This window comes from Entelurus aequoreus, linkage group LG01, assembly GCF_033978785.1.
Source record: "Entelurus aequoreus isolate RoL-2023_Sb linkage group LG01, RoL_Eaeq_v1.1, whole genome shotgun sequence".
NCBI classification, from domain to species: Eukaryota; Metazoa; Chordata; class Actinopteri; order Syngnathiformes; family Syngnathidae; genus Entelurus; species Entelurus aequoreus.
In genome coordinates, this window is record NC_084731.1 from 63920473 (window position 1) to 63944341 (window position 23869).

The 23869-nt window shown below is 39.8% G+C and overlaps 1 protein-coding gene across 1 annotated transcript in view; it reads right to left on the bottom strand.

The window, feature by feature from the left end:
- The window catches only part of LOC133655763 (homeobox protein SIX5), a 34883-nt gene that overhangs the window by 6463 nt on the left and 4551 nt on the right, over window positions 1-23869 (bottom strand). The window contains exon 2 of the mRNA XM_062056225.1: window positions 12284-12525. Coding sequence (XP_061912209.1) covers window positions 12284-12525 — 242 coding nt within the window. The remainder of the gene's footprint in view (window positions 1-12283; window positions 12526-23869) is intronic.

Below are 23869 nucleotides of genomic sequence, written 5' to 3' on the forward strand. Positions count from 1 at the left end.
TAATTTTCTCCACGTTAAATCCCATTCATTTATCCTAACAACATTAGTGATCCGAATTTACCTTTTTTGTGATCTGTAAAGTTCAACTAGCAAATACTAAATCAAAATGTGTAGTTTCCTCTGCCTTTTGTTCTGCTAGCCATTCTGTTGTCATACAAGAATGTAGGTTATAGTTGGATTTAGCATGCTAATTGAGTGTTCATTTATTCATCTAGCCTATTGCTATTCATTTGTCCATCAGTAAAATATTTTTAAAGACTACTCTAATTGTTTAGCTGACTATTTATGTGTGTGTGTGGCATTGCATTAGTGTTTTACAAGAATAAATAAATACAAACAGAATAATGCCACGTACACCATCTGATGTGTGGAGACATTTCACCCCAACCAATGTAGGCAGAAAGGCTGTGTACATTTGCAAATACTGGTCAAAAAGCTACGTCAAAAATGCCACAAAGATGCAGCAGCATATAGACAAGTGCCCAATAATATATCATTATTGTAATTCACCATTCATTCCCATATATTCCCATTAATTCCCATGGACGGTGTCCAACTGTAAATAATAAAAAAATGGTCAATATTTCCAAACATCCCGAGCTTAACTTCCCGTCGTAAATTTCCGGAAATTTACCGGAAACTTTCCACCCCTTTGCAACCCTAGTTGTGACCTGTGTTTACGTCAGACCTGGGCAAAATACGGCCCGCGGACCACATGCGGCCCATTAAGATTTTCAATCCGGCCCGCCGGACGTTCTACATCATATTCTTAGACCTTTAACATCAAAAGTGTATTTGCCATTATGATGTGCGGTGATGTTTTTAAATGACCGTAAGTCTTGAACTATAGAAAATATTTCAATGGTTGAAATCTGCGCTTTTGAGTGTTATAATATTTATTATGGTAATCAGCAGCTCAGACCAGGAACAAAGCAGAGTGGGCGGGTTGGTTTTCAGAGCAGTTAGCCCCAAACATGTGTCAGGAACAGATTTTTACAACAAAGTTCTGCATAAAAGTAAAAATATATCTTATTGCAGTGTTTCCCACACATTCATTTATTTGTGGCGGCCCGCCACGAAATAATTACGTCCGCCACAAATAGATTATTTTATATAATATTTATATAATATTATATAATATAAATATATATATAAAATATATATATAATATATTATATTATATATTATGTGGGCTCTGTACCGAGGATGTCGTTGTGGCTTGTACAGCCCTTTGAGACACTTGTGATTTAGGGCTATATAAATAAACATTGATTGATTGATTATTTTATTTTTTGTCCTGTCCAGCTTCTCAGGCAAATCATATACAGTAGTTGATGTAGATGCCCATATAGGCTGTTCAAATTTACTTTACAAAGGAGAAGTGTAGGATACTTCTCTTGTTGCCTTATTTGTATTTGACCACTACTGTTTTCTGTTTATTTGTTACTGACTGTGGCAGGACACCTCTGCCTCTGTTTCACTTTATGTTGCTGGTAAATAATATGGTTGTAGTAGTAGGCTAAAGTTAAATTATTTAGTATGCACTAATTAAAAAGGGGCAGAGCTTTAAGAGACATTTTAGCTTTTATATTTTATAAGATCTCTTTTTTGTAAGAACCACAATTAATACATATATTTCAGTGAATAACTTATTGTTCAAATCTGTACATAAATATGTACATAAAGTGTTGTAATTATATTGTAAAATGGATGGATGGATGGATGGATGGACGTTTAAAACAAAACTATTAATTAGTAAGTATACATTTTTTGAGCCTTTTTAGAGAAAATCATATCATTGTAGTAAATTATGCAAATTACTCGATGTCATGGTGACTACGCCCATAGCCACGCCCCCACCGCCACAGGTATCTTGGCAGTTCATGGGAAACACTGTATTGGGCTATGTTCTTGGTCCCCTGCTTTTTATCATTTACATTCTTCCCCTTGGCAATATTTTCCGTAAATTTAAAATACATTTTCACCGTTATGCGGATGCGGCTCTACGTCTCAACCAAACCAACTGCTTCTCTTCCTCCCTTACAGACTGCCTCAGTGAACTCAAGCAGTGGTTCTCATCCCATTTCCTTCAACTCAATAGTAATAAAACCGAAATGTTACTTGTAGGTACAAAATCCATTCTCGCCAAAACCAACAGCTTGTCCGTTACTCTCGGCAATTCCGCTGTCTCACCCTCCTCCCAAGTCAAGAGTCTGGGTGTCATCCTCGACAGCACACTCTCCTTTCAAGCCCACATAAACAACATTATCCGGTCTGCTTACTTTCATCTACGAAACATTAATGGACTTCGCCCATCCGTTACCCCACATACTGCTGCCATACTAGTCCATAGCCTTGTCACCTCTCGCCTGGACTACTGCAACTCTCTCTTGTTTGGTCTCCCTCACAAGTCACTTCACAAACTTCAGCTTCTCCAGAACTCTGCAGCCCGAAAAATCACCAGAACCCATTCAATCCGGCACATCACCCCTGTTCTGCAGCAACTCCACTGGCTACCCATCAAACACCGTATCCACTTTAAAATAATTCTCCTCACTTTCAAAGCTATCCATAACCTCTCTCCGTCATATCTCTCTGACCTGCTCCACGTGGCCACGCCCTCACGTTCCCCAAGATCCTCTTCATCCATCCATCTCACTGTCCCCTTATTTAAAGTGTCCACCATGGGTGCCCGAGCTTTCAGCCGCTCAGCCCCTCATCTTTGGAAGTCTATACCACCAGACCTTCGTAACTTAGACTCAATATCCCTCTTCAAATCAAGACTCAAAACACACCTATTCCTGACTGCTTATTCATTGTAAATCTTATCGATCTTTGTTGTTGTTGCTGTTGTTTTTATCCAATTGATTTTATTGTTTTGATTTTGTACGGTGTCCTTGAGTGCCCAGAAAGGCGGCTTATAAGTAACATTTATTATTATTATTATTGTTGTAGGTGTTTATTACACTTTGCGCTTAGTTTTATTTTTGTTGTGTTTTGCTAGATTGTCAAAGATACACAACTATGGAGGAGCTGGTCTGAGAAGTAACAGATGTTCATATGTTGATAATATTCAGTGTTTTATTGTTCATAGTTAATATTGTAAATCCCACTTTCTTTATTTTCATGTACATTTTGGGTGTCCCAGTCAGTAAAAAACTGTAAAATTCCATTCCATTTTTTGAGGTGGTCTGTCATAACGTTTTTAGAACTCTATAGGACATTGTGACTTTTGGTGTTTCTGATAAAAAAAAGGGACCCAAGCACACATACTGTACAGCAGATTTTTACAGCTAAATGTGTAAATATCATTTATACACACATACACATTGGCCCCCCAGACACTTTTTTTTCTCTCAATGTGGCCCCCGAGTCATGTCAAAATGATATTTTCTCGCGTGCAACTAATAAATACTCTACAACTACAACTGGTTTGGAACTAACAGTGTTGGGATTATAATCATCCAAATATGATTAGCAGCCAAGTAGACAGTCATCAACGTTGTGGCTCGGAGAGCGAACGCAGGCAACAACAAGTAAGCTAGCAAGCGAATTTGTCCTGCCCTGTCTCCCTGTCCTGCAACTCAGTGCGGCGTTTAGGCAAGAGGAAAGGCGAGTACCTGCGGCTGAGGCAAGCGTTCAACACATTATGTTGAGATCCTATTTTTTTTATATTGTGGTGGGTTTACATAATTCACCCACTGAACTTCCATCCATCCATCCATTTTCTTCCGCTTATCAGAGGTCGGGTCGCAGGGGCAGCAGCCTAAGTCCAGACTTCCCTCTCCCCAGCCACTTCGTCCAGCTCCTCCCGGGGGATCTCGAGGCGTTCCCAGACCAGCCGGGAGACATAGTCTAACTTGTGCTATTGTAATATATGACTCGGACACCTCTGCAACATCGCCCTAGGAACTTTTGTGCTTGCTAGCGTTGAGGTCGGAAGGGTTTTCACAGGACACATTTACAGTGTTGTGTGTTGCGCGGAGAAGCTACAGATGTATAGATATTGCTTGATTGTTAAGAAAACTAAGTTATCTCCATCCTTCGACTCCCATCCTCACACGCTACAATATTGAATTAAAAAAAATTCCAGAATTTATATTTTCACGCGGAAATGAATATTTAAAAACGCGCGTTTCCACAGACATTTCACATGCCTCAACCATGGCAGCGTAAGCTAGTATTAGCTCACGTTATCAATCCGTCGCTAAAACAGGCCGTCTGCGTTAGCACTTTTAATAATATCAGTCATATTTAGTTAATTTCATTTAGCCTGTACTGTTCTGGGCAAGACCTTGGCCAGCTCCTAGAGACTGTAGAGAGTGAACTCCACATACTAAAGCAATAGTTTGATGCCAATAAACTATCAATCAACCTAAATAAAACAAAATATATACTTTTTGGAAATAGGACAAATAACATACAGTGTCACATAAGAATTGATGGAAAGGGTGTATTCAACAACATTTTTGGGAATCTATATAGATGATAAATTAAAATGGAAACTGTACTCAAAACGCAAAAATGATTGCTATGTTACATAAAATTAAAAATTGTCAGTCAAAAGGCTCTTAACATGTTATATAATTATTTCGTACTTCCATATCTTAATTATTGTGTTGAAATCTGGGGTAACAATTACAAATCAAACATCAACTCTATGTTCTTACTTCAAAAGAAATCCATTAGAATTGTAAAATATGCGGATTATCACGACCATACCAATGCTCTGTTTATTAAATTGAAAACATTAAAACTGCACGATCTTGTCAACACTGCTATTGTGACGTATAAAGCTCATAACCGCTGCCTGGGTGTCTACAGGAGAGGTTCAAACCTAGGGAGAGTCACTATGACCTCAGAGGTTCAGCTGTCTTCCAGAAAGCAAACATAAGAACGAGCTTAAAAAGTAGATGTGTTTCTGTCAGGGAGGTTCATCTGTGGAACACACATTTAAAAAACACTTTAAGACCAATGTCTTGGAAAAATATATCACTCTTGAATCAACACAGTAGTTAATACTATGATCAATGTTAATTACAAACTAAATGTGGGATATAAATAATAATGGAAGTATAATTGTTTGTATATAGTATTTAATTGGTACAAAGGTTTAACACGTGTACAAGGATATTTCACATGTCTTTACTGTGTATATAACTAAACAGTGTTTATGTTGTGTACATAGTGCATTTATAATATGTTGTGCAAAGGAAATTTCATATTTTTTGGAAGCTCATCTTGTATTTGACATTGTTTATAGGGTTAGGCGCAATAAGTGCTCAACTTCAGCCTAAACCCTTTCGGTCTGCAACATTTTCAATTTGTGAATGTACAACTGTTTGTTTATGTAAAACTGTTTGTTTATTTTGTTGACCACTGACCGAAGAAATAAAAAACTACATTTTCAGGTCACGACATGTACATGGAGTATTGTTGGCGCGGACATTTCACATGCCTGAACAATAGCAGCATGAGCAAGCATTAGCTCACTACTCCATTGGAAGTTTTAGTCTGTCGTGCTGGTGGCTGTTGAGTTTTGCCTAGTGAAAAAAAAATCATTTTTATAAGGATTTTTACAAAATTACATTCAATAATCATGAATAAATTATTTGGGATAAACCCACTTTAGCACAAGTGTAAGATAGTGACATGTTATTTACAACATGTCAAATGGCCCTCAACATCGTCGGGAAACAATGTGTGTCAATAAAGTACTTTCAGGTATTTTAATTTTGACAGGAATAAAAAAACTTAATGCAACTGCAGTTTTACTTAACTCAATATTATTTATTAAAAGAAACTACTCAAAGCATTTTTAATACAACCCTATGTAAATAAATCTAAAACAGCTGAACTTTAATATATGCTTGCCATCTCGACTTCTGATTCCAAAGCAAGTAGTTTTGTCACACTGTTGTCAAACAATGATCATATTCAGACAAATGGGAAAAATATGATTCCACATTGTTGAAAGTGGTCATCTGAGAGCATTTGTAATTGCAGTGCAGTTCATATAAAAATGTTTTGATTAAGGCTGCAGCTAACGATTATTTTTCTATCGATTAATCTATAGATTATTTTTTTCGATTAATCGGTTAATCTATAGATTTTTTTTCTCCGATTAATCTATAGATTATTTTTCCTTTTACCGATAATTTTTTTATTTAAAATGAAGATGAAAAAATAAATGTAGGCCCGTTTTTTCAAAAGGCATGGCTTTTATTTAAAAAAAAAAAAGAAGTATGGCCACTCAGTCAACATTGAAAACAACATGTAAATGTAAACATTTAAAACTTTTAACATTTAACAAAATTAAAAGTAGCTTATTTGCTTTTTAATGTGCAAATATAAAAGTAAACATCCAGTGCAAATCTTAATATTCTGCAATAGTATAAGCATTTCAAAAGTAAAAGTATTGCTTATTTTGCTTTAAAATGTGCAAAAATAAAGATAAACATCCAATACAAAAAAGTGCAAAACGAAATATTCTGTAACAACAGTGTAAACATTTCAACAAAAGTGAAAGTATTGCTTATTTGCTAAAATGTGCAAAAATAAAGATAAACATCCAATACAAAAAAGTGCCAATCTAAATATTCTGGAGCACTGTAAACATTAAGTATTGCTTTTAAAATGTGCAAAATAAACATCCAGTCCAACACAGTACACAATAACCAATTCTACTCATTCCAGTGAGTGACTAACAGTTGTAATGAAGAAAGGTTAGCATGTTTACATGCTCTGGTTCTTTTCTTGTTTACAATATTCCCAGCAGCTGAAAATAGGCGCTCAGAAGGGGTCGATGTGGCTGGAACTGAGAGGTAATTAGCCTTCACCTCAAGCCAGGACTGCGAGTGAGCTGAGCTGCAGTTTAAGTTTCTAGAAGGTCAACGGGATCATAGTGATGTTACTAGTAGTTGACTGGGAGGTGTTTATTATCATTTGGGGAGAGTCCACTGCCTGATGCTCACCTGCTAAACACCTATCTGCTCGACGCTGAAGCGCTGACTACATGCGCTCTGAATACGCACTGCTGATTGGCTGGTAACGTTTTGAATACGCACTGCTGATTGGCTGATAATGCTTTGTGTGTACCAATCAGATGGTTGTGTGGGTGGGACAATGCTGCGTGCTGAGACAGAGGCAGAAGGAGCAAAGGAGCTTGTTAACACTTTAGCTTAGAAACTCGTTCGGTACACCCCCGTACCGAACCGAAAGCCCCGTACCGAAACGCTTCAATACAAAACACGTACCGTTACACCCCTAGCAGATACAAATGACACATTCATGTTTTTGTGTAATGATGACAACGTATGCTCACGCTGACGATTGACTAGTTGATGGTTTTCTTTTCAAATGTTCGTTCATAGCCGTTGTGCTGCTATGATAGGCCATTTCCGCTCGACACAGCGTGCATACAACAACATTATTAGGCCGTGTATTGAAATACTCCCACACTTTTGACGACTTTTGTCGTGATTTTTTCCCCCTCGCTCGCACCGTCTGCTTTGCGGTCCGCCATGACGGTAGTGTGACGTAAATATGCGACGCGTCGACGCACAAAAACGGCGTCAACGTATTTATGTAACCGATGACGTCGACTATGTCGACGCGTCGTTTCAGCCTTAGTTTTGATGCCCAAGATAAACAACATCTCTGCCTTTTAACAATATTACTTCCTAGCAATGAAGTTAGCGCCCACATACCTGAAGTATATTTCACCACAGAAGATTGTGGATTGTTCTCATTGGAATCTTGCTGCTCTTGTACATCATTCGGCATATCTTTGTCTGTGACCAGGCTGTCAAGGGTGAATGGAGAATCTGAACTCCTGTGAGAACTTGTGTCAATATCTGATGTTTCTATTCTAAATTGAATGGATGTAGTTGATGGAGAACCCCCCCCTATCTGCTGGCATAGTTGGAAGTACAGCAAAACAACTCTACCGTAACCACTTCTTCCACCTGCGTCGACTGCTTGTCTGTACTTTCCACGAATCACTTTCAGTTTAGTGTTGATAGTTGTTTTTGTGATGTCCTCTTTCCGGTGAGGAAATTCCTCAGATGTCCCTCCAAGTCCGTACCGTAGGGTAAGAATGTCACCATACTTGGACTGACAAGTTTCCCAGTCAACACTTTGTTGAGGTTTGTTAACTTTAAACTCCAAAATGATGCTTAAAAGTAGCTCTACTTCTCTGTCAGTCCACACATATAATTATTTCTTGCCGTGACCCGCTATTTTTGCTATATGCCAACTCCGGAAATTACGTTTTGGATGTTTCTGATTGGCTAAAATGGTCTTAAGTCCTAGGCTACAGCGCCCCCAGTATTTTGGCATGCATATGACACGTATGTGTTTGCTTGGGGACAGAGATAGTTTTTTAAATGCACACGTGTGGCTGGAGATCTTGTTAAGACTTTAGTTTAGGCGGTGGCTCTTTGTTGCTAAGGAGGTCGCCTTAGCAACAAAGCGCTGCGAGAAACCCTGATTTACAATTAATATCTGCTTATTTTCTGTTTTAATATGTTCTATCTACACTTCTGTTAAAATGTAATAATCACTTATTATTCTCTTGTTTGATACTTTACATTAGTTTTGGATGATACCACACATTTAGGTATCAATCCGATACATAATTTAAGTCCTCATGATAATATAACTAAAAATAAATAAATGGGTTATACTTGTATAGCGCTTTTGTACCTTCAAGGTACTCAAAGCGCTTTGACAGTATTTCCACATTCACCCATTCACACACACATTCACACACTGATGGCGGGAGCTGCCATGCAAGGCGCTAACCAGCACCCATCAGGAGCAAGGGTGAAGTGTCTTGCCCAAGGACACAACGGACGTGACTAGGATGGTAGAAGGTGGGGATTGAACCCCAGTAACCAGCAACCCTCCGATTGCTGGCCCGGCCACTCTACCAACTTCGCCACACCGCCCCCTAAAAAAAAAAAAACGAAAAAAGATTTTGTGATGCTAAAAAATATCAATGTAATCATAGTAGTATCGACTGGTTACGTGCCTGTACTTGTTATCATTACAGTGGATGCCAGGTGTAGATCTACACATGGCATTTGTTTACATTGTGATGCCGGTGAGCTATTGTATCCTCCTACGGTGTGTAGTGAAGCACGTTTAGCTATTCCTCGTCCTCCAGTAAGAAACGTACTTTATTTGTCGCCATGGAGGCGAGGATTAGTGATTTAGAAGTAGCTAAAACACTGCCGACTGCGGCTGGATGTTAGCTGCTAGCTTGTCTGTCTTAAAGCACCTCTTCCCGAGGGTGTTTCAGTGTTATAACTTCACCTTTATCTTTACACCAAAATGCGTCCATTCTCCCTTTTCTGTCTACACACTGTCTGCTTGTAAGTACTCAGTGTGTGCGCGCTGCCGAACATGCTCATCTGCTCGTAAAACCAGCAATGTCACGACGTGACGACGACACGCCCGTAAAAAAAAGGGAGGGGGAGGGGGGGGGATTGTATCCCTAATGGATACAATCAAAGACAATTAAGCATATAAAGTCAACTTGCTTTTCCATTATACTGCTACTTTGAAGTAGTTGGATTATGAACAGAATAAACTCAATTGAGTGAACATTCCCAGAATCAACACAAGTGACTAATCTATCAGAAGTGTGTTGTGTCATCAGGCCATTGAAATGAAATGGAGTGTGATGGTTTGCTGAGGTGCTGATGATTCAACGCCAGCTGCTTTGTGGCCGTGACATCACTTATGGGAAGTTGATCCCACAACTTTTACCAGCAGCATTTTTCACTTCAACAAAAGTAGTTGCAGTCAAAAGTGCAGCCTGTCTCCCTCTAGTGGTGACAACACTCCTCAGACACATGGCAATAATGAAGGCCTGTGCACATTCCAGCCAAGTGACTACATACTGAATACTGTACTTGTGGTGTGTACACGTCTTTGTGTGGAGCGGAAATGAAAGACATGCTTGAACACCTGCAGACAGGATGGATACAAATAACTCCAGCAGTTATCAAACAAATATCAATATCCGTCATTTGACCTCAGCTGTAAAAGATCCACTTCAAAAGGAAACTGATAAAGTCGAGCGTTTCACATCTCCTTAAACAAAAACACACATTGGGTGGAAACTAAAGTCTAACACTGATTAACTTGCACAATTTGCATTTTTGTGTGTGTGTGTGTACCTCATGACATCACACAAGACAAACATGCATTTTCATTCATACACAAACTAATGACTAAGGGAGTGATAATAAAAGTGAAAATATTGTGAGTAGGGTTGTACGGTATACCGGTAACTACCGTAATTTCCGGACTATAAGCCGCTACTTTTTCCCCTCGTTCCGGTCCCTGCGGCTTATACAAAGGTGCGGCTTATTTACGGCCTGTTCTTCTCCGACACCGACGAAGAGGATTTCGGTGGTTTTAGTACGCAGGAGGAAGACAATAACACAATGATTAAAGACTGACTTTTCATATACCGGTAGGCTGGTTATTTTGATAACGTACATGCGAGCACTTTGTATTACTTTGCACCGTTGTATTATTTGTACTCTGCACGAATGCGGTTCGTCATGTCAAAGATGTGAAAGTTTGATTGAATGATTGAAAGATTTATAGTTAATAAATGGGACGCTTTGCGTTCCCAAACAGTCATCTCTGTCCCGACAATCCCCTCCGTGGTAGCAGGAACCCCTATATACTACGGTAATTACACATCAAAACCCCGCGGCTTATAGTCGGGTGCGGCTTATATATGGAGCAATCTGTATTTTCCCCTAAATTTAGCTGGTGCGGCTTATAGTCAGGTGCGGCTTATAGTCCAGAAATTACGGTAGTCTAGCATCACGGTACTAATGAAACAAAAACAGTACTATACTCTGTTTGAAAAGTACCGGTTTCCGGGCATGACATTGCTGGTTTTATGAGCAGAGGAGCAATTTCGGCAGCACACACACACACACGGAGTACTTACAAGCAGACACAGTGTGTAAATAGAAAAGGGAGAATGGACACATTTTGGTCTAAAAACCAAAGATAAAAGGTGAAGTTATAACACTTTCAAGGCATGACACAGACAGAAATATGTGACGGTTTCATGAGTAAGAATTGTTTTAGTAATTTTGTAAATCTTGCAAACGTTGTTTGGAGTGATGAATGCAGAAACCATACAAGTAGAACCGCTATGGACGACGAGTATAACGGCACTTATACTTCCGGTTCAAGGCACGACACAGGAGGAAATATGTGACGGTTTCGTATGTAAAAATTGTTTTAGTAATATTGTAAAAGTTGTAAATGTTGCTTGGAGTGATGAATGCAGAAACCATACAAGTAGAACCGCTATGGATGACTAGTAGAACGGCACTTATACTTCCGGTTCAAGGCACGACAAAAGGAAATATGACAGCTTCGTAAGTAAGAATTCCATCCATCCACTTTCTACCGCTTGTCCCTTTCGGGGTCGCGGTGGGTGCTGGAGCCTATCTCAGCTGCATTCGGGTGGAAGGCGGCGTACACCCTGGACAAGTCGCCACCTCATCGCAGGGCCAACACAGACAGAAAACATTCACACTCACATACGAGGGCCAATTTAGTGTTTGTTGCCAATCAACCTATCCCCAGGTGCATGTCTTTGGAGGTGGGAGGAAGCCAGAGTACCCGGAGGGAACCCACACAGTCACGGGGAGAACATGCAAACTACACACAGAAAGATCCCGAGCCCGGGATTGAACTTAGGACCTTCGTATTGTGAGGCACATGAACTAACCCCTCTACCACCGCGTTGCCCGCAAGTAAGAATTGTTTTAGTAATTTTGTAAATCTTGCAAACGTTGCTTGGAGTGATGAATGCAGAAACCATACAAGTAGGACCGCTATGGACGACTAGTAGAACGGCACTTATACATCCGGTTCAAGGCACGACACAGAAGGAAATATGTGACGGCTTCGTAAGTAAGAATTGTTTTAGTTATATTGTAAAAGTTGCAAACGTTGCTTGGAGTGATTAATGCAGAAACCATACAAGTAAAACCGCTATGGACCACTGGTAGAACGACACTTATACTTCCGGTTCAAGGCACCATACAGATGGAAATATTGTAGACTTTTAACCCACAGAACCGGTTGTGAGCTAATTCGTCCAAAAGATGGCGCCGTAGCACAAACAATAACACACCTTTTCAGTCTCTGTGTGGGTGTTACTCGTACTTGGGTTTGTTGTATACAAAACATTATGGCTGTTAGCAAAGAAAGAATCAAGACAAATTCCTCTTCCTACCTGCAGCACAGAGAGGTTGGTCTGGCCGGACAGACTCAGTTTCTCCTGCTCTGAAGGGTAGGCATTGAAGCGGTGCTCGTACAGCCAGCTCCTGAGGATCTGCACCGCCTCCTTGGGCAGGTTGCCGCGGCGGCGCCGCTTCCCGAAGAGTCCGCTTCCTGACAGGTCGAGCGGGGAGCCGTCGTCGCTGTCCGACATGGCGGAGGAGTGCTCCTGCTCCGCGTGGCGCTCTTCTTCCAGAGCTGAGGAAGAGGAGGAAGAGGTCAGTGGTCTTCTCAGTACTGGTTCCATTTGTACTGGTAGTCAAATACTGTAGAACATTGGAAGGGAGATGCTTTCAAACAGTGGGGGAAAAAAAATGCAATCCTGCTGAGTAAAATCTACTAATAATTAATTTATCTATGGATTAGTTTGATTATTCAGGCCCCGTTTACACTTAGCCGGATAAGGTTATCCAGGGTAAATCACACCTAACCTTATCCGTGTCCACACACAACAATGCCACCGTTTAAGACCCCCGCCCCCCTCCGTCCGCCGACATAGTACGCATGCGCGGAAAATGCACACGTCATAGTCACCTCCAGTGTTGCATTGTGTGCAAGTTCTTAAATGTAACTTATCTGAACAATATCCAGTGTTGTGGTATTTCAATGAACTGGAATCCAGTGTGTCTATTGTAGTGAATCACACCTGAGACATCATACATGAATCACATCTTTATTAGACACGTAAACAATGTGATAAAGAACATTTTACATCAATCAAACTAGAGATCTAGATATCTGGTCAGGATACTCCTCACTCTTTTGCCTTAACCTTCATTGGCCATTCCTTTTTGGTGACTTTATAGACTCTGGACCTAGACGTTGAGTCCGCGACATACATGGCGGACAGTAACTGATACAGTCTGCTTTGCCAGTCTAAATGCATTCATCGTTTTCCGTAGTTAGTCTTCCCTCGACGGCCGGGTAATACAAAGCACACGCTACCTTTTTTTTTTTTTTTATAATCACATCCACGGGAGCCCACATTCTCGTTGTCTCTCCTTCAACAAAAGGACAAAGTTTTTCGCTAAGTAGAAACATAGCTGACATTGGAAAGTTCTCTTGCCGTCTGAGAAGTTTTGTATCCCAAATAGCTGCAATCGCTTTTCTCTTAAGGTATTCATGTGTGATTTCCACAAGTGTCTGTACATGTAGAAGAAGGAGAAAACGGGCATGTCTGGATGACTCGCCTTCATATTTCCAGTGGTTAGCTCCGAGTTACGAAAGCGCTTTATTGTGAAGCTGGCTGTGGCGTGTTCTTTCTGACGTCACTTCCTGTGTGGGCGTGATCTTTCTGGCGTCACTTCCTCTCCGAACTCACTTTGTAACAATCAATGAGTCCATACAAAGCTAAGTGCCGGAGATTCAAGAAATACACGGCTGACTTACCCGTGTAAAAACGTGTCCGAGGAGGGGAACCTTAAACGCTGGTTTAGCGTGGCTGAAACGGGGCTTAGGCTAAATAATTATTTGTTTAAGGGGTTAAACGACTTAGACAAAACATTATATAGCAACAATGCGTAATTTAGGGAAAATATAAGAAATATAAAAAAAATTCTGCTTTCCATTACCCTTGGGATGCACCAAATTATGGACAGCTAGGGTTTTCCTGATATTTTGGTACTTGTACCAAAATGTTTTTAGATACTTTTCTAAATAAAGGGCACCACAAAAAATGTCATTGTTTTATTTTAACAAAAAATCTTAGGGTACATGAAACATATGTTTATTATTGTAATTTAGTCCTTAAATAAAATAGTGATCATACTAGACAACTTGTCTTTTAGTAGTAAGTAAACAAATAAAGACTCCTAATTAGTCTGCTGACGTATGCAGTAAAATATTGTGTCATTTATCTACCTATTATTTTGTCTACATTATGAGGGACAAACTGTTAAAATGGATTATTAATCTACTTGTTCATTTATTGTTAATATCTGCTTATTTTCTGTTTTAACATGTTCCATCTACACTTCTTTTAAAATGTAATCACTTATTATTCTCTTGTTTGATACTTTACATTAGTTTTGGATGATACTACACATTTAGGTATCGATCAGATACCAAGTAGTTACAGGATCATACATTGGTCATATTCAAAGTACTCATGTGTCCAGGGAAGTATTTACTGAGTTTACGAATATAATATGAATTAAAAAAAAAGAAAAGATTTTGTGATGTTAAAAAATATTGACGTAATCATAGTAGTATCGACTAGATACACTCTTGTACTTGGTATCATTACAGTGGATGTCAGGTGTAGATCCACCCATTGCATTTGTTTACATTTTGACGCCGGTGAGCTACTGTATCCTCCTACGGTGTGTAGTGAAGCATGTTTAGCTATTCCTCCTCCTACAGTGATAGTGCTACTTGTAAGAAACATACTTTATTTGTCGCCATGGAGAAGAGGATTAGTAATTTAGAAGTAGCTAAAACACTGCAGACTGCAGATGGATGTTAGCCGCTAACTAGCTAGCCATGTCTTAAAGCACCACTTCCTGAGGGTGTTTCAGTGATATAACTTCACCTTTATCTTTACTTTTTAAACCAAAATGCGTCCATTCTCCCTTTTCTGTCTACACCCTATGTCTGCTTGTAAGTACTCCGTGCGTGCGCGCTGCCGAACATGCTCCTCTGCTCGTAAAACCAGCAATGTCACAACATGACGTCATGCCCAACGTTCCCTCTAAGGTGCACGCCTGTGCAATTGCGCACTGCTTCAGCGTCCTCTGCGCACGGCAAATCTATGCCACGCACAAAATCAAATAAAAAAATAAGCGCATAACAATTTTCGACACACGGATACGACAGAGAAAACAGTTTTCGTCATCATTGTTCAAATATTGTAACGTCTGTCGAGACGCTTTGAGGACATAAATTCCATCCATCACTTTACTGAGCAAAACTCTTTATTGTTGGCCATAAACACATCACCAAAACATCAGTAAAAAAATTATATCTAGCAAAACTGGTAATTTTCTGCAGTACAAACCAGACCAAAAGCAACTTTGTTATATAACAGCAGCCGCTCGCTCTTTCTCACTTGCGCCAACACATGCACATATGGCACTTAGCCAGTGATGCGTTTACAGCCACACAAAAAGTCGGACAACTCCAACACCACACATAAAGTGTCATTCCAGGTCGTTACACTATGATTTACCAATCAAATGTGTGCTTATTCTAGTGTCATTTATTAGGAATCTTAATTTATAAATATTAATCCTGAAATGCTGTTAGTATATTAAATAAATACTAATAAAAATATATTTTTTACAAACAGGAAGTTGCAGGAATGTACACATGATCCCCTGCTTACATCTCATTGTGCAACATGTGAATGTTTTAATGGGAACTAAATGCAATGTCTGAAAGGGGTACAAATTATTTCCAAAGCAGGACCTCCACCCAGACAAACAATACAAGTACACAGTTCATAAAAAACAATATTTTTTGTTATTGTCATTGTAAGTGGGCCTAAACACTTATATTAGAAAATCATCTCATGGAAATGACTGCTGTCATTTGATTATAATAATAAGAGAATGTTGTCTGTCTATCTGTGTTGGCCCTGCAATGAGGTGGTGACTTGTCCAGGGTGTACCCCGCCTTCCGCCTGAATGCAGCTGAGATAGGCTCCAGCACCCCCCGCGACCCCGAAAGGGACAAGCGGTAGAAAATGGATGGAGATTGAACTTGTTATTTAGTCAGGTTTGGGACAGGTGTGCTGCTGGTGTAGCCACAGTGTGCACGTCTGATGTGGCTCACATGGGCTCCACTGAATGCTCAGTGAGTTTTTGCGTTTGCTCACACACATGAAAAATTAGAGGGAACATTGGTCATGCCTGTAAAAAATAAATAAATATGGCGAACCGGTACTTTTCAAACATTATAGTAACGTTTGTGATACATTTGTACCGCGATACTATACTAGTACCGGTATTCCGTCCAACCCTAATTTATATAGAGATAGATATATATATACCCACACATATATGAATGAGGTAGACCACCTCGACTTGGTCATTTAAAAGTAGCTCACCTGCTGAAAAAGTGAGGCCACTCCTGCCCTAGATGGACCACTAAAGGTACGCAAACCACGGGTTGAGAATCACTGATCTACACCAAGAAAATATTTAATTTTTAATAATAATCCCACATTGCAGAAATACCTTTATCACAGTCAGTGCTGGAACCAATTAACCGCGATAGACAATATGTGGCATCCGCTGATGGTGTTTGAGCGTTTCTGCCTTCCAAACGGAACATGGCTGATCCCATGGGGCGGGCCCACTAAATGTCCTTCTCTGTGGCGGAGTGAAACCTGAGCCCCGGGGCAGCGCCTGTCTTCACAAAAGGAGATTGTGTGCATATCAACATCACAGTAGCTGCTCGCCCAGGACTCCATTCAGCATGCCAGGAAGAAGCCTGGACAATGCAAGACCTTTTTTTTGCTTTTAAACCTTTTTTACCTCACTTTTTCAAGTTTTGGTGGATATATGTGTCGTTTGAGGAAGTTTTAAGGTCATTTTTACGTTCGCATTAGGGCTGGGCCGATAAAACCATATCAATATTTATCGCTATAGACACGTACTCGGTATATATTACACACATTTTTTATTGATATCGAAAGCTACGAAGCAAGGTTGGTTGCTCCATCTTTGGTGACCGAGCAAGGCGGAAAACTGCCAATCGGGTAACAGTATCAAGTTGGGTTGCGCCATCTTGTTGTCTCGCTGTTGATTCTCTGCATGGCGTGAGAAGAGGAAGTCAAAATGAGCGCTGTGGAGAGCGAAGATATTGTCGATAAAACAGTCAGTCACCTCAGCAGTTTTTGGGATTTTCTAAAACGGACCGTAGTCCTTTGCCGTGCTCAGCTCTTGTTTTTTTTTATTTCCCCAACCCTCGTCCCTCCCCTATTCGGGTATACGGAAACAACAGGTAGAAACTAAGGTGCAGGACTGTATAAAAAAACAATTACACAAAATAACAAATGTGCTGCTATAAAATATTAGACATTTGGTCCAATAATAATTACTGCATCCTTCCCATACTTCAATAAGAATAAAAGACCGATTAAATGTTACACAGCCATAACTTCCTGGCACTAATCCTGCGACAAATGGGGCGGTATAGCTCGGTTGGTAGAGCATCCGTGCCAGCAACTTGAGGGTTGCAGGTTCGATCCCCGCTTACGCCATCCTAGTCACTGCCGTTGTGTCCTTGGGCAAGACACTTTACCCACTTGCTCCCAGTGCCACCCACACTGGTTTAAATGTAACTTAGATATTGGGTTTCACAATGTAAAGCGCTTTGAGTCACTTGAGAAAAAGCGCTATATAAATGTAATTGACTTCACTTCACAAATTGTCCTTCTCAGTTTCTGTGTTTACATTTTCACACTTTGCACTATTTTGTTACACTTCATTAAGCACTTACTTATTTTTGAACTTAATTTAAAGAAGTTATTGGTAAGTGTTTATTGTGAGTTTTGTTTACAGAGTGTTTTCCATGCTTGTGTTGACATTTTCTTTCCCTTCTGCGTTGATACTGGGGGGGTTATAATTAGAGGAAAGTTACATTTGAAAAACATTTTTTTTACATTTAATATAGTTTTTCTGGTCCTTATTTTCTATAGGTCAGTGATTCTCAAAGTGTACAGTAAAAAGTACAGTGTTTTATTTTCCTATATTTAAACAGTGTTTACTGTTCAAAACGTGTGTAATGTTACTGTGGCCAAAAATAAATATACATTTTTTTTTATTTTTTAAAAACCTCTGATCAACCTTTAATGAATACTTAAGCCTACTACGCTACTATATTTTAATGATGGTCATTAAGGTGGTACTTGGGGAGCCAAGTGTTCTCTGGGGTGGTACTTGGTAAAAAAATAGGTCATTGATAATATCAATAATTATCGATAGCGACCGATAGTAAACACAATGTTGGCGTTAACGCACTTTGACTCTTTTTACGCATTGAAATCAAAAAGTCTGTGCATCCCCAGGACACTGATTTTTTTTTTTACCGACCCTGCCTTCTCCGTGTCAAAACTCTGGTGTACTTTTTTTTTTTTTTTTGATCAATTATCGCTTTCCGCTGGTGTTTTGTTTTGTTTATATTTGCTGGTGTTGAACCAAAATGTAATTGCCTGCCAAAAATGTAATTCCTTGGCGGGAGCGCGCACCCCTGGCTAAACCTGCATTGCTTGGCTTGGTCTGTCCACAGCGGATTACTAGGTGTGAGACCAACATTTTATCTTCCTGGTTATTGTAACGCTATGTGTTTGACATTATTTAAGTCTTTATCGTGTCTGGAAAATGACGGCTTGCCTTTTCTGTGGTATTAATGAGATTTAAAGGAGTGTTGTTAATCCCATGTTGATGTGATAAAACCTCTTTCTTGTTTGGACGATACATACAATTAGGGCTGCAACAACTAATCGATTAAATTCGATTATAAAAATAGTTGTCGATTAATTTAGTCATCGATTCGTTGTATCTATGCTATGCGCAGAGGAAATTTTCTTTTTTTTAAAAATAAACCTTTATTTATAAACTGCAACATGTACAAACAGCTGAGAAACAATAATCTAAATAAGTATGGTGTCAGTATGCTGTTTTTTTCTTCAATAAAATACTGAAAAGGATAGAAATGTAGTTTGTCTCTTTTATCCGATTATTAATCGATTAATCATAGTAATAATCGACAGATTAATCGATTACCAAATTAATCGTTAGTTGCAGCCCTACATACAATTGTAACGCTTATTTCTTCCTGCATATCATAAATATTTATTAAGTGTTTGTATATATTAATTTATGTAAAATGTTCATTAAATGTAATATTGCCTGACAAAAAGTGATTCAATGTAATATTTTGATATTTACACAGAATAGAATACCCTCATGATCATTACATATATCAAAATCAAGTACCTACTGTACTGTTTACTTGTTGAAAAACCCTTCAAATTAGGGCTGGGCGAAATATCGATATATCACGGCGTTGTCTCTGTGCGATATAGAAAATGACTATATCGTGATATTCGAGTATACGTTCTCACTCAGTTGCTTTTAGCTGCGGGCATTACACTACAGGCGTTTCTCAGTCTTTCTTGTCTCTCCTTCTCACAGAGACATAAACAAGCGCACCTTCTTACATACGTCACACGTGCAACGTCACACGCCCTCCCCGAGCAGAGAGGTACCTAAATGGGTAACATTAGCTGTGATGCTAACGGTGCGTTGCGAGTGGTAATACGAGAGAAAGAAGGTGCCAATCTGGTAACAAATAAAGGAAGAATTAATTCCCAAGAAAAACAGCACGGGGTGCATCGTCTGCCGGTGGTTTGGCTTCAAGCGGGAATATGTCGAACAATTATGTGGCAAAAGCGTTGCTACAAAAAGTAGCAGCACTGCTATTTGATTTCCTATTATGCAGCTCATTTTTATTTGACACTTATTGAAATATCTTGTCTGACATTATGCACAAAAGTGCACTTTATTTGTTTTAAACTATTGTAGAGGCGTTCTGTACAAAAAGTGCACTTTAAAGGCCTACTGAAATGAAATTTTCTTATTTAAACGGGGGATAGCAGGTCCATTCTATGTGTCATACTTGATCATTTCGCGATATTGCCATATTTTTGCTAAAAGGATTTAGTAGAGAACATCGACGATAAAGTTCGCAACTTTTGGTCGCTGATAAAAAAGCCTTGCCTGTACCGGAAGTAGCGTGACGTCACAGGTTGAAGAGCTCCTCACATCTGCACATTGTTTACACCAGCAGCGAGAGTGATTCGGACCGAGAAAGCAACGATTACCCCATTAATTTGAGCGAGGATGAAAGATTCGAGGATGAGGAAAGTGAGAGTGAAGGATTAGAGTGCAGTGCAGGACGCCAGGGTGTATCTTTTTTCGCTCTGACCGTAACTTAGGTACAAGGGCTCATTGGATTCCACACTTTCTCCTTTTTCTATTGTGGATCACGGATTTGTATTTTAAACCACCTCGGATACTATATCCTCTTGAAAATGAGAGTCGAGAACGCGAAATGGACATTCACAGTGACTTTTATCTCCACGACAATACATCGGTGAAGCACTTTAGCTTCGGAGCTAACGTGATAGTATCGTGCTTAACTGCGGATAGAAACAGAAGAAACATGCCCCTGACTGGAAGGATAGACAGAAGATCAACAATACTACTATTAGGAGACACCGAACCAAACCCTGGACCTGTAACCACACGGTTAATGCTGTCCAGCCTGGCGAAGCCTAGCAATGCTGTTGCTAACGACGCCATTGAAGCTAACTTAGCTGCAGGACCTCGACAGAGCTATGCTAAAAACATTAGCTCTCCACCTACGCCAGCCCTCATCTGCTCATCACGACCCGTGCTCACCTGCGTTCCAGCGATCGACGGCGCGACGAAGGACTTCACCCGATCATCAGTGCGGTCGGCGGCTAGCGTCGGCTAGCGTCGGATAGCGCGTCTGCTATCCAACTCAAAGTTCTCCTGGTTGTGTTGCTGTAGCCAGCCGCTAATACACCGATCCCACATACAGCTTTCTCCTTTGCTGTCTCCATTGTTCATTAAACAAATTGCAAAAGATTCACCAACACAGATGTCCAGAATAATGTGGAATTTTTCGATGAAAACAGACGCTGTTTGTATTGGGACACAATGGTGTCCCAATACTTCCGTTCAATCCGTGACATCACGCGCAAACGTCATCATACCGAGACGTTTTCAGCCGGATATTTCCCGGGAAATTTAAAATTGCACTTTATAAGTTAACCCGGCCGTATTGGCATGTGTTGCAATGTTAAGATTTCATCATTGATGTATAAACTATCAGACTGTGTGGTCTGAAGTAGTGGGTTTCAGTAGGCCTTTAATGTAGTGTTGTATTGATATGTCATCTTAGTGACATCATGCACAAAAGTGCACTAATAGCTTGTTTTAAAATGTCTCTGACAATCTTGCACTTTCTGTTTTGAAATGACATGAATGTTTGTGCCACTGCTTAATAACTATTTAATAAATACACTTTTGGTAAATTGACTTAGTTGTTATTTCCTTCTCTGCATGAAAGTTTAAAAAGAGCATTTATTAATGCAGTATGAACAAAAATGTTTTAATGTAGACACATAGAATCATCATACTGCTGTGATTATATGCATCAAGTGTTCATTCAAGGCTAAGGCAAAATATCGCAATATATATCGTGACATGGCCCAAAAATTTCGAGATATTAATAAAAGGCCATATCGCCCAGCCCTACTTCAAATCAATTTTGTCAGCCAGAGAACTTTGATTTTGGGGCGGCAGCACTAAAGTTTAGATCCATGAAGGAAATAAGAAAGTGAAGGAATGTTTATAATTAAATACATTTACATATGCATCAAAATTTGTTGTCTTTTGTATTATTTTTTTAATGAATTAAGTAACTTTTAAGTAACTTTTTCCAAAACACAATATAGAATGTGAGATATAACAGAATAATGCATACATTTATCATTTGTTTGCAAAACGCTTACAAAAAAGTGGGACCCAAACACTGAAACACTTATATGATACAGTTTTCAGTAGAGGTGGGGTAAATTGATGTTCAGGCCGATTCTTTTTTATGCCTAAATGTGAACATAGTGGCCAACCCTCCCGAATTTTCCGGGAGACTCTCGAATTTCAGTGCCTTTCCCGAAAATCTCCCGGGACAACCATTCTCCCGAATTTCTCCCGATTTCCAGCCGGACAACTATATTGGGGGCGTGCCTTAAAGGCACTGCCTTTAGCGTCCTCTCACCTGAAAAGGAGACTATTATATACAGTATGTCGCCGTTATCCATAGGTTTATCTATAACCCATAAAGTAGGCAGGCACGGAGCTATTTCTCAGCGTGTGTTTATACCAGCCGGGACGTTAATACACTGACACACAACATCCGGATTCCCATCATGCATTGCTTCAAAACTACGGCAAGTAGTAATGTCCAAAATTTCCAGCCGGACAAACAATATTGGGGGTGTGCCTTAAAGGCAGTGCCTTTAGCGTCCTCTCACCTGAAAAGGAGACTATTATATATGTCTCCGTTATCCATAGGTTTATCTATAACCCATAACACGGTGTCCGAATAGATATAGTCACTCATGAACGGTCAGGGAAGCACAAGGGGGCGGCAACGCAGTATTATGGGCCACCTTACAAGCAACATCCCGTTCTCATTTGCGGATGTTTTCAACAAATCCGTGAAGGATACGTTCCCGGATTCAGAGATCGCTCGCCAGTACTCAAATGGCAGAACAAAGGCTACTCAAATAGTGAAAGGTGTTGTTGTTTTTTTTTTTAAGTAAGCAGCAAGTACAGTACAGTTAGTTTCCACAAGAACATATTAAGTAGCGTAACGCACATTGTGTAAACAATGCACACCGAGGCACGACACATGGCATGCTAGCAGCTAACGGGCTACGATAGACTGACCATACGTCCTCTTTTCACCGGACCTGTCCTCTTTTGCAGAGCTGTCCGGGCGGAGTTTCTAAAATGCCTCAAATGACTGGCATTTTGAGTTAGGGTTGTGTGTATTTTCAATCAACGTTCAGGGTTAAGAAGGGGTTAAAAACAAAACAAATTGTGCGCGCAGCAGCATTCGTGAGGGAGGGGCAGAGACAGAGAGAGCGAGAGAGTTATGATAAACGCGCATGCGTCACCAGGCTCTGCTTTTTATCCATAGATTTATCAGATTTAATTTTTCATTATCTATAGCAGGGGTGTCAAAAGTGTGCCCCGGAGGCCATTTGCGGCCCACAGCTAATGTTTTAAAGGCCCATGGCACATTCTAAAAATACTATTTAAATAAACAAAAACATAACAAAAGTGAAATAAAAAAGCTTAAAAGGTTAAATGTAATTTACAAAAAGTTGCAATGTTGACTAATAAAACAAAGCTGTTTTTTTTCTTACAAACTGTCATTGCTCAAAACATAATATTGAATCAAAATCAATGTTGTTATGAATTATTGACCTATCCAAAGTTCCGATTACTTCACATCAAATATTCCACTAAGAAAAATATTTTTGGTGGAAGATTTTAAAAATTTGGTCCATAAATAAACCAAAAATTTATATTTTGTTGTTTTCTTACTGTACCGAAAATTAACCGAACTGTGACCTCTAAACCGAGGTACGTACCGAAATCTGATAAATCTATCGATAAAAAGCAGAGCCTGACGACGCATGCGCGTTTATCATAACTCTCTCGCTCTCTATGTCTCTGCCCCTCTCTCACAAATGCTGCAGCGCGCACAAATTGTTTAGTTTTTAACCCCCTCTTAACCTTGAACGTACATTGTTAATACACGCAACCATAACTCAAAATGCCGGACATTTAAGGCCACCCGGACAGCCACGCACAAGAGGACATGTCCGGTGAAAAGAGGACGTATGGTCAGTCTATCCTAGCCCGGTCGCTGCTAGCATGAGCAGCGATCGGTTTCACCGGACATGTCCTCTTTTGCTAGCATGCTAGCAGCTAAC